The following is a 15,317-nucleotide window of genomic DNA, read 5'->3' as shown; positions in this document are numbered from 1 at the left end:
TATTTTTTATAATTATTTTAAATGAATTAAAAATGTGCAACATTATTTATTATTTGTATTATTAATAATATTTGCCTGCATTATTTTTGCACTGAATGAAAAGACTCTCTAATGATATAAACAATTATTTTGTTTCTAAATAAAATCATTTAAATGTTGGTTGTGATAAACGTCTTGGTTGCGTATTCAGGGAACGGAGGACGTAGTCGACGGTCGACTGAATGGGGATCGCGCTAGAGAGCCTATCATCTTCAATTACTATTGAACGAGCCAATGGAATTTGGCGTGAGTGATTTGCATCACACACTCCGCCCCCGCGGCGCGGGTATAAATACGGAAGTGGATGCACGCACTAGTTGCTTTTCGCTGAGGAGCCGAGAGTAACCTGGGGTCAGCGGTGGTCCAGCGGTAGTGGCAAGGGGACTACGTCCTCCGTTCCCTCCTTCAGGGAACGGTGGGTTGCATACGCAACCAGGACGTTCCCTTTCAGTCGATAACGTCAGACGTAGTCGACGGTCGACTGAATGGGGATAACCTTTGAAAACGCCACTAACGCTGCCACATTCCAGTGCCTAAACCGAAGCCTCCTGATGCCCCCGCAAATTTAGGGCGGGGAAGGACAGGGCTTAGGCCATTAAAGTCACTGCTGTTCCTACAGGACCACTGGGAAAGCGTTACCCGTACATTGGAAGGAAGGGACGCTGCGGAAGCCACATCCAACCCAGAGGGAGGTAACGTGGAGAATACACATATGAACTGGGCGGAAACCGGGCAGTCTAACATATGGAATGTCACTGGGGTGGCTCCAGCCTAAGACGGGGGGAGACACACCGGACAGTGACGGCAGAGAGACTCTGCCGTGGGAAGACACTGGCTCGCCGGAGGGAGCCGTACCGTGGAAGAATACACATATGGGGTCACCGTAGGGACCGCAACATATGGACCCAGCCTAACACAGGTTCCACACTGCTTACTAGTGGTAGGCCTAACACCAGACGTTCCGCACGTCCGACGTCGGAGGGGTGTGGAAGAACTCAACAGGGTTCAATTTTAAGGGAACTCAACTGGAGTAGAAAGGCGCACGTATCCAGTCCATAGGAGGGGAATGGCGCAGCAAGCCGACACTTGAACCGGGCTCACGGTGAAACTGGCTTCATGAGAAGGGAGCCCACGGGAAGCAGCGGTTCAACTAGGTGTCGTCCAGCCCCCAACTCTAGAATCTGTTTAGCAAAGCATATCGTCAACGCCCAGGCGGAGCACTTTACACTCATCATAGAGGAGCTCAACACCTAAGTGGACATGTTGCATCTCAGATTTTTACCGAAATGAAGGCAAGCACTAAGTGCAACTTTGCATGGAAAGAGCCTTCCCTCTCTGCTGAGTTCCAACAGATATTTGTAGAGCTGGTCTGAGGTCTATGGCTTGCATTCTGTACACGTCCAAGCGAACGGACAGAGAAGCCAGGGCATGATCTGCCTCCTCCAGGGCAGCGCTTGCAGGCTCACCACCTGCTCCTATTACGGGAGAGGTAGGAACCTTGGGCACAATCCGAGCCGGGGTCTCAGCTTGTGAGAGTTAGCCGGCCCAGACTCCAGGCACAATACGTTGACCGAAAGCGAGCAAGTCCCTACCCTCTAGTAGAGACCACGCGAGCAGGAGAACTGATATAACAGAATTTTTAACTCACTGCCTGCAGTGGCTCAGGGGCGGTTTCTGCAGTGCAGTCGCACCAGGGACAAGGCCCAAGAGGATAAAGAGGGACGCAAGGATTTACAAGACCTTGCTCCTCAGGAACCTGACGATCAGAACGTGCTTCTGCACACTTCTGCAACACGATGACCATCGTTTAAACGCCGAGGCAACATCATTTTGAGGGTGAAGGAAAACAGCCTACTCCAACCCATTTTGCAGGAAAGAGAGCACTGAAATGATCGAAAGCTTTCAGGATCTCCTCTTGAGAGAAGACGCACTCAACGACTAGGTTCCACTTCTAAAGGCGTAAGCACGCTACCCATTTCTAGGGGGTGCTCGCAGAAGTGATGGTAACTATCACATGTCCCTGTGATAGCCACCTGAACCTCCGCGTTCAGATGTATGACCGCCCGGAATCTCCGGGGGAAGAACGCGGGTGCCATCATGCCCCGTCCCTGAAAGAGTTTTCAGGGGAAGTCAGGAAGGCTGTCGATGGGAACCAGGTCTAGTTGGGCCAATAAGGGGCAACTATGAAGACCTGTTCCTCTCCTGACTTGGCACGTAGGTGCAAGCGACGGGCACAAAAAGACAGGAGCATTGCTCAACACAACATGTGAAGATCACTGGGCTTCAGGAGCATTTTCTGCTCAGCACTTTAGTGTGATAAGTTCACTGAGCTTCAGGAGCATTCCTGCTCAACACCTGAGTGTGATAAACTCACTGAGCTTCAGGAGCATTTCTGCTCAACACTTGAGTAAGAAAGAACTTCACTGAGCACCAGGAGCATTTCTGCTCAGCACTGCGTGTGATGAATTCACTGAGCTACAGGAGCATTTCTGCTCAACACCTGAGTGTGACGAACTCACTGAGCTACAGGAGCATTGCTGCTCAACACCTGAGTGCGATGAACTTCACTGAGTTTCAGGAGCATTTCTGCACAACATGAAGTGTGATGATTTCACTGACTTGAGCAGGCGCAAGGCGACCATGAGTCACAGTCGCTTTTAGAAGGCTCACTGGGGTTAAACGCATTTCTGCGGGCCCCTGGTGCAGCTGAGACCCAGTGTTTGTCCAAGGGTAGTCCGCTCGGTTTGCACAAACACTGGCAGGAAGACGAAACCGGAGGGGCAACTGAGCGGCCCCTGAATGGTCATGACCCAGCTGGACCCAGGGGATGGAGTCTCCACTTGCCCTGGCTATAACTGTCGTGAGGCTCGACGGCGGCACGATTGAGTAAAGCGGGAAGAGTGGAACAAAGCGTCCTCAGAAGCTTCTGACTCCAAGGAGGAGGTGACGGGTGAGTTGTGACATGCAAGGGTAGCTTGCGCAACGGTCGCAATGTCTAACAACTCGAGGCACGAATGCCCGTCTAGTCGAGGGTCGCCCAGGCCCCCGTTAAAACACGCACTTTGTACATGGCCCCTCTGTTGAAGAGGGTTTGGCAGCAGACCGGGATGAACTATAGTCACACAGGGTGAGCTGCTCTGCCACGGTCACCTCGGGACTCGATCATGAAGCTAGCGCTGAAGCGGTCACATATGGAGGAAGCCAAAGGCTGCAACTACCATATACCCCAGGAGCCTCTGAAAGTTCTTTCAGTGGGACCCTTTCTCACTTCAACACCAGCTGAACACAATCTCATTGGAGAGACGTGTTAGACCGAGTCCATCTCCAAAACTGAAAAAGAGATACTCAGCCCGTGGGCGAGATTACTCTCTTCCAGTTGACCTGAAGACCCAACGGGCTCTGGAGCACTCGAGGGGAAGGACACTGTACTGATACTCCACCCTTACACGCAACACACAGGATGGCCTGCGGTGCGGAAGGTAGAGATCTGAAGGACATGTCTTTCAGGTCGGAGCTGCAGACCAATCTTGGGCCAAGATGGTCACGACCCACCACCTAGTAGCACGAAGAACGAGTCTACAACTGGCCTTCGTACCGGCTGGAGGAGCGGCTATATCAAATCCTTCGCCAGCAGGATAAGATAAGCACGCACAAGTCAGGAGCAATGCTCCACACTCGGTGTGATGAATATCACTGAATTTTCAGGAGCACGTCTGCTCAACAGCTAATGTGATGATTATCACTGACTTGAGCGGGGTAGCCGAGCCTGAGGTGGGGCAGCAAAGTAGAGATAGTGGTGTTAGTGTGCAGTGCAACACTTACCTGTTTCCACTAGCGGCAGGGGGACGTGAGAAGGCGGATGACCGGGTCCTCGAACGCCCCAAGCTGCCTGCTGGCGACCAATGGAAGCTGGGGGACGTAAGGCTATTACAGGGTCACACCCGCCAGACTGGTCCACTTGGGACTCAGGAATAGAAAATTTGCTCTTTTTCTGAATATGTGGGTACCGCTGACCCCGTTTTTATAGGGGCCAGCGGCGGAACAGACACACACATAACAAAAAACTCCAGCCGGCCCTCCAACCAGCCAGAGGGAGTGGATCGACGACCACTCAACGAGCAACTCCTCCATCCCTGAGAGCCCGTCCAGGTTCAGCGTTTTCTTTTGCGCTGATGCTTACCACCTGGCTTGGCAGCTCCTGGAGCAGGCTGGGCGCCCCTTCCGCGGCCGGCTCCACGCCGGAACCTGGGTGATGGCTGCTGCGGTGGTCCGGCGGGAGCTGAGGCAGCTTCGGGCGGACGACCTCGGCGACGAACAGGCGGAGGATCTGACCTCGGCGGGCGGGTGAAGCGTCCCTCCGAGGCAGGATGTGCCGGATGGCCTCCAAAGTTCTCCACAGCGTCGCCGAATAACCCAACCTGGGAAATGGGAGAATCCAGGAACCGAACCTTGTCCGCTTCTCTCATATCGGCCAGGTTGAGCCAGAGATGGCGCTCCTGGACCACAAGTGTGGACATCGCCGAACCGACCGCGCGAGCTGCAACCTTCGTCGCCCAGAGGGCGAGGTCAGTTGCAGTGCGGAGCTCAACCATGAGCTCACGGTCCGGACTACCCTCGTGCATGTTCATGAGTGCCTGGGCCTGGTGGACCTGGAGCAACGCCATGGCATGCAGAGAGGAAGCGGCTTGCCCACAAGCTTTGTAAGCTGTAAGGAACTCAGCTTTTTGGAAATATTAATAATCAATAATATCTTGTTATTATTAATTATAAATATTTGGGTCAGTTAATTGGATCAACTTGATGTGGCTGAATTAATATTACAATCAATTAATCAGTTCTTCCAACGAACTATTTTGATTATTTATTTATTCTAATAAAGGGTATCTTCCATGGCCACCGAAGAATAATTATTTCTTCGCCTGTACAGTACTTTGAGCCAGTAGCAAAAACCGTGATCGTAAAGTGACTTGTATTGCAAACAAAACAGAACCAAATACATATTATGTACAAGTTTTATTAACTAAATATAGATATTTATATGAATATAAATAAACTAAACAACATACACACATGAATACATAAATAGGTTAGTGATAGGATGAAATTGGAAACCGGAAGAGGGTCTATGAGAAGAACCATCAGAATTTCATTTTCACATTTCATTGAATTGAATACTTGCATTTGTAATGGGAACAATTCTTGAAGTTGTTGAAAATTGGAGTCGTTGATGGTTCCGGCAGTGTCAAGTGGAAGTTGGTTGAGCGTTCTCTTTCTCCAGGAACGCATGACTGGTTTGGTGAAGGCCTGGGACTCTGTTGAGGCCACGCCGAGCACCCAGGAGAAGTGAGGAAGTCGGAAGGATGGGTGATTGGAGTCGTTGTTGGTTGGAGTCTTTGTTGGTTGGAGTCTTTGTTCCAAAACTCCTGAGATTGTCCTTGGTTCTTTGTGAGAGAGTCTTCTCTCTTTTCCATGAGGCCGGATCTGGTTGGAATCGAGGCCTGCTGGGCCCTGGGGCCCCCGTGGAGGGGGAGGGGGCTCCCCAGTCTCACCAGAACAGTGTTGCGGCTGGATGAAAAAACTAAGAGAGGGCGGTCACTGTTGCCTGCCTCTGATATACCCTGAGAAAGAACCAACCCCTAAGGTTTGAATGGACCTATGAGTAAGGTGACATGTCCGAGAGGGGAAGCGGCTCTTAGTTGATTTATGGTCTTTGTCCCCAGCATGCTTAGACTGTTCTTTCAAGCTCAAATAGACATAACAAATTCACATTGCATTCTAAGAGAAGGTGATGTACATCAAAGTGTGTGTCATTAAATGAGGATTAATTTGCTAGGAAGCATGATACAGGTGAGGTTATATTGACCGTTGGGTGGTTGTTCAACCACATACACCCCAATCAAACATACCATGTTGTTATACCTAATAGTACACGAGACAGTAAATCATCACAGTTTCTGTGAGGCATGTTCCTTCATAGATCAGAGTAACACCGCAAAGTTTATTTAATTAAAGATGGTCTCTCTCTCTTAAGCATGTGGCGCATGTGACAAAGCCTTGCCCGTAAGAGCGGACGAGAACTTACAGGCTTTAGAGGGGTGACGAGGATCACCTCTCCAGGAAGCGGCCACCGTTGGGCTTAACTGCATCGCAACGGCCCGCTCCACCGGAGGGATAGCCTCGTAACCCTTCACCGCTCACCCATCAAGGGTAGTGAGGGGGGAGGAGTCACTCAGGCGGTTTCTGGCAGAGAAAGGTGCCATCCATGCCCTCGTAAGCTCCTCATGCACTTCAGGAAAGAAAGGAACCGGGGCGGTGGACTGAGAACCAGTACGGGCCGCCCCGATATACCAATCATCCAACCGAGACGGCTCGGGGCACGGTGGAGGGTTCCACACTAGCCCTACCGCCTCGGCGGTCTTTTTCAGCATAGCTGACATTTCTGGATCTGGCTCGGGCAACACTGGTCTCCCGGAGGGAGGCAGTGCAGCCGAGTCGTCATCTCCAGAGTTCAGCTCCCCCTCCGATGCTGCGATTGACATGTTATCCCCTGGAGGGGCCCCAAATGACACGGCTGGCCTGTCCATTACAGAGAGACCAGCGGGATCAATGGGGAGCTCCACCGGTTGCGGTGCGAAAGAGGAGTGAGGGACCCAAGGGGCCTGGCGGATTACCCCTCACTGTGATCCTCAGATCACCCAGCTTGGACGGCACCGCAGTCTTTCTCTGGGAAGGTAACCCAGAGGAAGAACAAGGGCGGGGCCCAGAGGTGGGGACTGCACCAACACTTTTGACGAAGGCGAGTCTAGATCTCAACACCGAGATTGCCATGTTCCTGCTGTGAGAACATGACTCATCAGACCGCACCCAGAAACGCACGGATGGAATGGCATCTTGAAAAAGACGCACTCACACCCGTGTTGCTCTTTTAGGAAATGGAACCGCCACCAGTGCCGGAGCACACAGGGAATGACCACGGCAAACACTGAATGGTCTTTCAACCAACAGTGAAGCACTCACTTCTCGCCCTCTAACCAACCGTCAACACACAAACAAACAATAGAAATTTGATGCTGTTAAAACAGCATTTGAGAGCTGAGAAGCTCGCGATCACCGCTGCACCACGCTGTAGAACACCAACACTGGAGAGGTTTTCCCGCAAGAACACCGACACACTCGCTCGTTGAATACAACAGCACTCTTCAGAGACATCAAAGACGAACGGCTCCGAAGCGAAAGGCAACTAGTGCGTGCATCCACTTCCGTATTTATACCCGCGCCGCGGGGGCGGAGTGTGTGATGCAAATCACGCACGCCAAATTCCATTGGCTCGTTCAATAGTAATCGAAGATGATAGGCTCTCTAGCGCGATCCTCATTCAGACGACCGTCGACTACGTCTGACGTTATCGACTGAAAGGGAACTTTAGTTAGTGAGAGAGAGAAGAATGTTAGGTCACACTTTAGATTAGGGTTCAATTATCACTTTTAACTAGCTAATAACTACAACTATATTTCTCCTTACTGCTTATTAATAGCTAGTAATGTAGTTGTTAAGTTTAGGTATTAATTAGGTAGGATTAAGGAATGTAGAATATGGTCATGTAGAACAAGGCATTAATATGTGCTTTATAAGTACTAATAAACAGCCATATGCATGCTAATAAGCAACTAGTTAATTGTGAGACTTGGACCCTAAACTAAAGTGTTTCTGAATGTTATGTGTTTTTATATAATATTTAATTAACTGTGTATATTGTAAAATGTAATATATTCATTTAATAAATAATTGGCTCTATTATTTTAATTGATATATAATATTTCTTTTCTTTTTTCTTTTCTTTTTTTTTTGCCGTGCAGCTGTATCTTTACAAATGGCTCAAGAAACACCGATTTGTTCGGTTGAGCAACACTCAACACTCACTATGTTTACAGATGATGCTGTTTGGCTGTGTGGCAGTTGTGACCTAATGGTAGAGAGTCAGATTTGTTACCCGAAGGTCGCAGGTTTGAGTCTCGGTAGCGGGAGGAAATCTACTGTAGGTGGGGGGAGTGAATGAAAAGCGCTCTCTGAGCGCTGACACCTAACCTCCAATCGCACCCTGGCACTGCAGCAAAAAATGGCTGCCCACTGCTCAGGGTGTGTGTTCAGTACTCACTGCTGTAATTGGGTGAAATGCAGAGCACAAATTCCGAATATGGGACACCATACTTGGATACACGTCACGTATCTGTTTGCATACTCTCTGAACAATATAGCTCAAATCAAGCCTGCAGCTTGTCTGTTGCTTCTGCTTCTTTTCAGAAATAAAACTTTGAGGCAATTTTTTTCTGAAAAGAAGCAGAAGAAATGGACATGCTGCCGCCTTTCCTGCATCTTTCAGAAATATCCAGCAACACAGACAGATTTTGAAATGCAGGCGGATGGCGGACAATGACTGACTGCTCTACAGATAAATGCTAAACCTTGGCTTCGAGGAAAACGAAGCAGTCGGCTTTAAAGACCATGGAGGAAAAATACATTTTGGGTTTTTTTGGTTTTTTTTCTACAAGCCAAATTTTTTTGTCACTTATCCTAATGCATTTCTGAAAGATGTCAAGAAAGGAATGAAGCAAAATATTTTTTCAGAAATGCCTCAAAGGTCAGGTTTTCTGAAAAACACAAGGTTGCGAATATTTTTTAAATATTTAATTATAAATTATCTCACAATTTCTTTGTAGTTAATGCTTTAGCACATTTATTTAAAAAAAACGTAATTATTAGGTTCAGCAATTTGTGTAGGTGACACTCATAACATAAATTTATGCAACTTTTTTATATTATTCAGAAACAAACTGACTTCACTTTTGTTAAAGTCCTGTAGTAGGACTGTAGCAGTCCTGTAGATTTTCCTTCATCATTTAATGATATGAGGTGCTCTGTGCCATTTGTGTACATGTGGAGGCAATCGGTTCCAATCATCTCTGATGGATCCTGTAAGTATTTATATCTGATGAGCTTATTGAATAAATGTTAATGCTGTTAAAAAATTTGAATATTAATAATATCCATAAATATATATAATTTACCCTATGCATTAAGGAGTTAACTTAAGCCAAAACATAATGCCAAAAAAATTGCTCTTCCTGTTCCAAGACTTTAACCACTCATTGAAATCTTTCCTTGTGAAAAGACCTTTCATTCATATTGCCATTGACTGACGTCTGGGACTATTAGCCTCTCGGCGGCACAATAGTCTGTTAACCTTTCTCGGTGTGGCATAATGATCCGTGACACCTCATAGGGGATGAGGAGGAACATAGAGAATTGACTGTAGAACGCTGGGGAGAATTCTCAGAGTTCGGCACAGTTAGGTCAGGGCTATAAATCTATGCAGTAAAAGTCTTCTGTGCAACCAAGAGACTGGAACTGGCTTTGATACACGAGCTGGGACTGTATTGGTGTGTGTACGCTCTTCAAAGCATAAAAAGCTGTGCTGGAGTTTATTTTCAGGTTTAGCCTATTCAGTTTATTGATTATCTGCTCATATTCTATGAAGGTTCATATTCTCACCGCCCTATGCTAAACAATTCATAGTGACTTTTGAATTTCATGTGAAGAGAAGCCTCACCTTTCCACTAGCTTTCCACTGGTTCATAGTAAGACAGATAACATGCTTGAGGATTCTAAGCACCGCTGAACACTGACCTTCACCATTGAACACATTTTCTCATCATCACCTCCGGACCGCCAGGGTTTGTCCGTCTTTTTCAGTAATGCACTTGATCAAAGCCAGCAAGCCTGGCTGAGTTTTTTGGAAAATGTGTCTCAGTAAAGCCTTCGACGTATCTGACATCTATTTAGTTCGACCCTAACCATTAAAGGTTGTGAGATGACAGGCTCTCTAAATTTGAGAGCTCTGTCAGAAAAGTGGCCTGGCTGAGACGGACAAATCTGACCCGTGTCATGTCCTGAAAACCCCAACCACCTTTTCTCTATAGGCTCCTGTTATGTGTCCAGTAAAGGCAAAAAAGATGAATTATAAACTATACAGAGAGAGAGACAAAGAAGTGTGGCAGTATGCAAACTTCTAATATCTATTTTGTCTTTGGTTGTTGGTTGAAGATTAGCATGAATGGCATATACACTGTTATCTTGGCTGTAATGTTGTGGGCAATTGTAACACTGTTTTATGAGATAAAACAGAGTGCACTCAAAAAATGAACGAGGAAGGTTGTGCACTTTACATTATATATTTATATTTAGTTTACTTATAATAATTGTGCTTTTTTAACTTTAAATGTATTTTTCTATTAAGGTCCACGTAATTATGCTTCAACTTAACAGTACAAAATCCTAACGCGTTGTCTAAACACAAACCATTCATGTTAAGTAAAAAATTCTTACATCCAGAGGGTGGCAGTATAGTGCGACGCCAACTGCCATGTTGCCCTAACTTAATTTGATTGTGTTCAATATGCTTAAATATATGTAAAATTGAAGTTTACTTAATCCATTTGTGTTGGATTACATGATTGATTTGTGTTGCATTAACTGAAACTGGGCGATGCTTGCTAGTTCCCAGCATGCTTTGCATATGGTTGAATGAAGAGAATAAATGTTCAAATTAAGCATTATTTTATGGTTGTTGTTTTTTTGAGAAAATGAGAGAAGGGGAAGACTTGATAGTGTGTAATTGTGTTTAATATTCAATTACATTTGAATTATTAGAACCATTTAAATTACAGTGGGTTACCATTGTGGAGAAGATTGGAGTGATTTAATTATTTTCTACTGCTTTGGTTGAAGGAGCATTTAAATGTTAGCATTTAAGATACTAATATGTGCTACTGCCAGCAAATAGCTAGCTATAGTCTATCAATTTAATTATGTGTCACTAAAATAAATGAAATATTAATGGATGAATGAATATATAAAATACCTTAATCATGTCAGGAAGCCTTTAAAAATTCACTTTTGAGACTACTTAAATTGGGTCAGTTAAAATGACTTAATTCCATGATGTTGAAGTTACATGAACAAATTATGTTTGTTTAAAATAACCCAGTTATGTGGAACCTGTTGACGAAGAAAAAAAAATTAAAGCCAACATATCATTTTTTTGAGTGTGAGATAAAAATTGTATGACTGAATTGATTTGAAAGGTTGAAATGTGATGAACATTATTTCATTGTGGTATATAGCTGAAGCTATTGAAGACTGAAGTTATTCTTTAATGGTTTTATTTGTAAGGATTACACCAATATGAACATTCTGGGTGACAAAATTCTATATATAATATGTTGCTTGAGTAAACTAAAAATAAAACATTGTCATGCAACCCTTATTATTAGTATGGCACATATGACAGCAGATAGATTTTGCCACCAGTCTCGCCCTATCTGATGATTTTAGCATGAAGATAATTATAATAACAATGCTGATGTGCGCTAACCCAAGTTAGTAATATTAGGATGCCCTCTTAACAGCAAGTTGTCCTTTTCTCTGGAACAGTGGACACTTGTACTTTGAGTTTTTAGATATCTGTGCTGCTGATAACAGCGAGCGATAGTCGGTGTGAGTAATCTGTGTTGGTACTTGATACTGTGTATATACAGTATGTTTGTTTGTGTGTGTGTGTATATAGGAGATATGAGATATTGAGTACGCACAGTGGCTCGTCGAGCATCAATATTTCAGCCAGCGGGAATAGAGATCACACAAAGAGAGTTAGCATCTTCTCCACACTTTTACACAGCTGGACAGTGTGTCAACACACAAATTGTGTCAGCTGGCAGTGAGGAGGGAAGCAGTCAGTGCAGCATAGCACCACATAGCTGAAGAGGACCGTGATTTATCAACCCACGTAATGAATGACAACTTGTAATAACAATTACAAGTTGTTGTTGTTGTTGTTTTGCTTTCTTTTGTGATTTATTAGAAATCATTTACAAAATCACATTCTGTAAAATGGGGTTTCTTGTCCAAATTTCTTATAATGTTAAAAATTGTTTTGGGATTGTGCATAAGTCCCTGTTTGCTCAAATTGCAGGTAACTTTGTATTTGACCTTTTATTTTATTTTATTTTTAAAATGTATATTTAGTATATAGTGTATCTATTTTATGTTATAATATTTTGCATAAAATTTAATATTTAGTCTGTAGTGTACCTATTTTAATTTATTAAAAAAATAATTTACTAAAATATAATCCTCAGTGGAGCTATTGTATTTTAATTTTTAATTTTAGATTTTATTTTATTAAAATATTATTGGGTCTAGACTGTACCTATTGTTTTTTTATTTATTTTTTTTAAAATATTGCTCTTATAATGGGATTTTCTTTTTCTATTCTGGAATTTATTTTTTTACACATAGTTAATTAGTCATTAATTATAATTACTCTCTTTTGCTGTTCCAAACCCGTATGATTTTCTTTCTTTTATTGAACTCAGAAGTATATATTTGTCAGACTTCACACTGTTTTTTTTTTTTTGTTTTGTTTTTTTACATGCAATTAAACAATTATTGTATAACTCTCTAGCTCCAATAAACTGTCTAAAATGGTCATATGGACCAGTTTTTGTGGCGCTTTTTTTTTTTGGCAGCAAGAACACTGTTGACAGCAAAGAAAAAATCACAGTGCAAAATTTCTTCAAAACATCTTTTGTGTTCCAGAAAAGAAAGTCAAACGGTTTGGAACGAAATATAAGTAATGAAATTGAATCTTTTTTTGGGGGGGGGAGAACTATTCCTTTAAGTCAGATCTTTTGGTTAGTGCTCCATGTTGTTGACCCACTCATCTGCTTATTTTATTCTTCTGACTCATACTTTGAAGTGATTCCTAATTCTTACTCACTAGCCTTGTTACAAGGAAGCGTGCTAGAGCTAGAGTGTGGAGCTTGACAAAGGTTAGCTTCAAGAAGTGAACTTTTCAAGTTCAACTCTTTTCAGATTCAAAGACAGAGCATGAATGCAATTTTGATGGTGTTTTTAGCTCTTGTACTTGATGTTCTAGTTCTTTTGCTTGTCAGTGTTATCATTTGACACACTGAGGTGAAGTGTTTAGTGTGTGCTCTCCTGTTCTGAAAGACCTTGGTCTGTCCACACACAGCACATCCTTATTCTTTTATTGGCACTTATAGGAAAAGCCCACATCATCAATGCCTTAAGTCAACCAGCTTTGACGTTTTAAATCGCTCTCTTTTGCTCTTATAATTAATGTAGCCATATTGCTGTTTTTCTAGACAATGAAGGTGGCATGATTAATCAAGCGTGATCCCCCTTTCAGAGATCATACATTTTAATGAACCTTATTACACTGGCGTTGTGTTTTAGCACAATACTATATGAAATTAAGTCCATACCCAAACAGTTTCCCCGCAGGCCTGAACTGATGTGCAGCTGGGACGCCTCCATGCTCTGCTGAGTTTGCTGCACTGGCACAAAACAACTTTACTAATGGAATCATTTGAATTGTGAGAAGATGGTCTCAGTTATTGATCTGACTGGCAAAACAACATTAAAATTCAACATAGTCTGGCATAATGCACAATAATGGAGAACAAAAAATCAGGCTTGAGTGTGTCAGAATCTTTTAATATCGCCCTGATTTTCAACTTAAATCGATGCTTGTTAATAGTCATTCAGCACAATTGCAATAGTCATCAATGTCAAGTAGATGAGCTGCAGAGTTGAGTCAACTTAAAGTGAGTGGGTGATTGTAAGAGATGGTAATTGTCTCTTTAGAATCTGTGGTAGTGATTTCATGAGGTTTGATCAACCACTCTTGACATTGAGGGGGATGTGTATCAAACACTAAACACTAAAAAACATCCCATCACAGAATTCATCAAATCCATTGCTAATATTTACTAATGTTTGTGCTGTTTCTAGCTCACCAAAAATGGCCACTGCCTGAGGGATGATGTCATTAATGAATGGATTTTTTTTTTTTGAGTTGAAGATTTATAAACGACTAACAGGATGGAAAGTGAAATTGAGGAAATGGGAAAATATATGGCGTGGTTACCAATGAAACGGAAAGCACCTGGGATATTTCTTAATTAATTGCCAGTTTTAGAAGTTGCACCTGAAGACATGACAAAAAGTGCAACATCTGTCATCTTAAATGTCTGCTAACTTAATTATGATATTGTGATGAAAGAAACAAACTGATAGGATTGCCATCTTTAGAAATCGCAAATTTAATATTTTAGCCAATTAAACCGCGTACATGTTCATGCCCTCATCACGTCATACTATACAAAATTGATGAGAAATTCATGAAAATGAACAACTGTAAAGTACCTGCTAGTTGTCAGAATTGTATAATTTTAAAAGCATCTACTAATTTTGACAGCGCTTTTAACAACACATGTTTTCTACTACAGGATTGGCTGAGTAAGTTTGGGTATCTCCCACCCCCTGATCCTGTGAATGGACAGCTACAGACCAAGGAAGCTCTGACAAGAGCCATCAAAGCCATGCAGAGGTTTGGAGGGCTGGAGGAAACTGGAGTGCTAGGTTAGTACATGCTTTTATTTTCATAATAAAACTCTGGACCACGTTGTCCTTGGTTGTTAACCTTGCATTTTTGGATGTTTAAAGAGATAAATATTTCTCAAATTTTTTTATAGTCTCATGTCCATATGGCTTACTGCAGCTGGCAGATTTTCTTTTGAAGTCTACAGGAATAAAATCGCATCGCCTTATCTATCTGCATGCTGCACATGTGTCTGGGTCTGTATTTATGCATGTATGTGTTTCCCTGCAGACCAAGCAACCTTGGGCTTAATGAAAACCCCTCGCTGCTCGCTGCCAGATGTGTCAGAGCCAGAGATGTCAGCAGGCAGAAGAAAGCGAGCACTAGCTCCTCAGAATAAGTGGAACAAAAGGCATCTTTCCTGGAGGTACATTCACCATATTTGGGTCTGAAACTGAGTGATTGCTGTCAGACAGCTGTACATGTCAGAGATGCATTCAATACATTTGAAAATCAAAACATAGAGGAATTGTAGCCTCTTTGATTGTAAGAGCTGATGGAAAGAGTCAGAATTAGTGATGCAACGAAATGAGAGTGAAAATTCTGGACACACTTGGCTAAAAAAATATTTGTGATTTTATTACAAGACAATATCAGGTTGCATTCTGATTTTATAGTTAGAAAATACTGGCATATATTGTGATTTTTCTGAATATTCTGATTTCCTGCTAAAAATATTAATTATATTCTGATTTTATAGCTAAAAAATATTGGCTTATTTTGATTTCTTAGCTAGAAAAATATTGGCTTATTTTCT

The 15,317-nt window shown here is 43.2% G+C and overlaps 1 protein-coding gene across 2 annotated transcripts in view; it reads left to right on the top strand.

The window, feature by feature from the left end:
• Positions 1-15,317, top strand: part of mmp17a (matrix metallopeptidase 17a) — a 104,047-nt gene that overhangs the window by 46,183 nt on the left and 42,547 nt on the right. For both annotated transcript variants that reach the window (XM_077232818.1, XM_077232817.1), the window contains exons 2-3: positions 14,409-14,541; positions 14,792-14,927. In XM_077232818.1, coding sequence (XP_077088933.1) covers positions 14,409-14,541; positions 14,792-14,927 — 269 coding nt within the window. The remainder of the gene's footprint in view (positions 1-14,408; positions 14,542-14,791; positions 14,928-15,317) is intronic.

This window comes from Siphateles boraxobius, unplaced genomic scaffold, assembly GCF_051911475.1.
Source record: "Siphateles boraxobius isolate OS27281-9 unplaced genomic scaffold, OSU_SipBor_1 18, whole genome shotgun sequence".
NCBI classification, from domain to species: Eukaryota; Metazoa; Chordata; class Actinopteri; order Cypriniformes; family Leuciscidae; genus Siphateles; species Siphateles boraxobius.
Note: the sequence above shows the minus strand (reverse complement) of the source record. Positions and strands in the feature narration are given on the sequence as shown.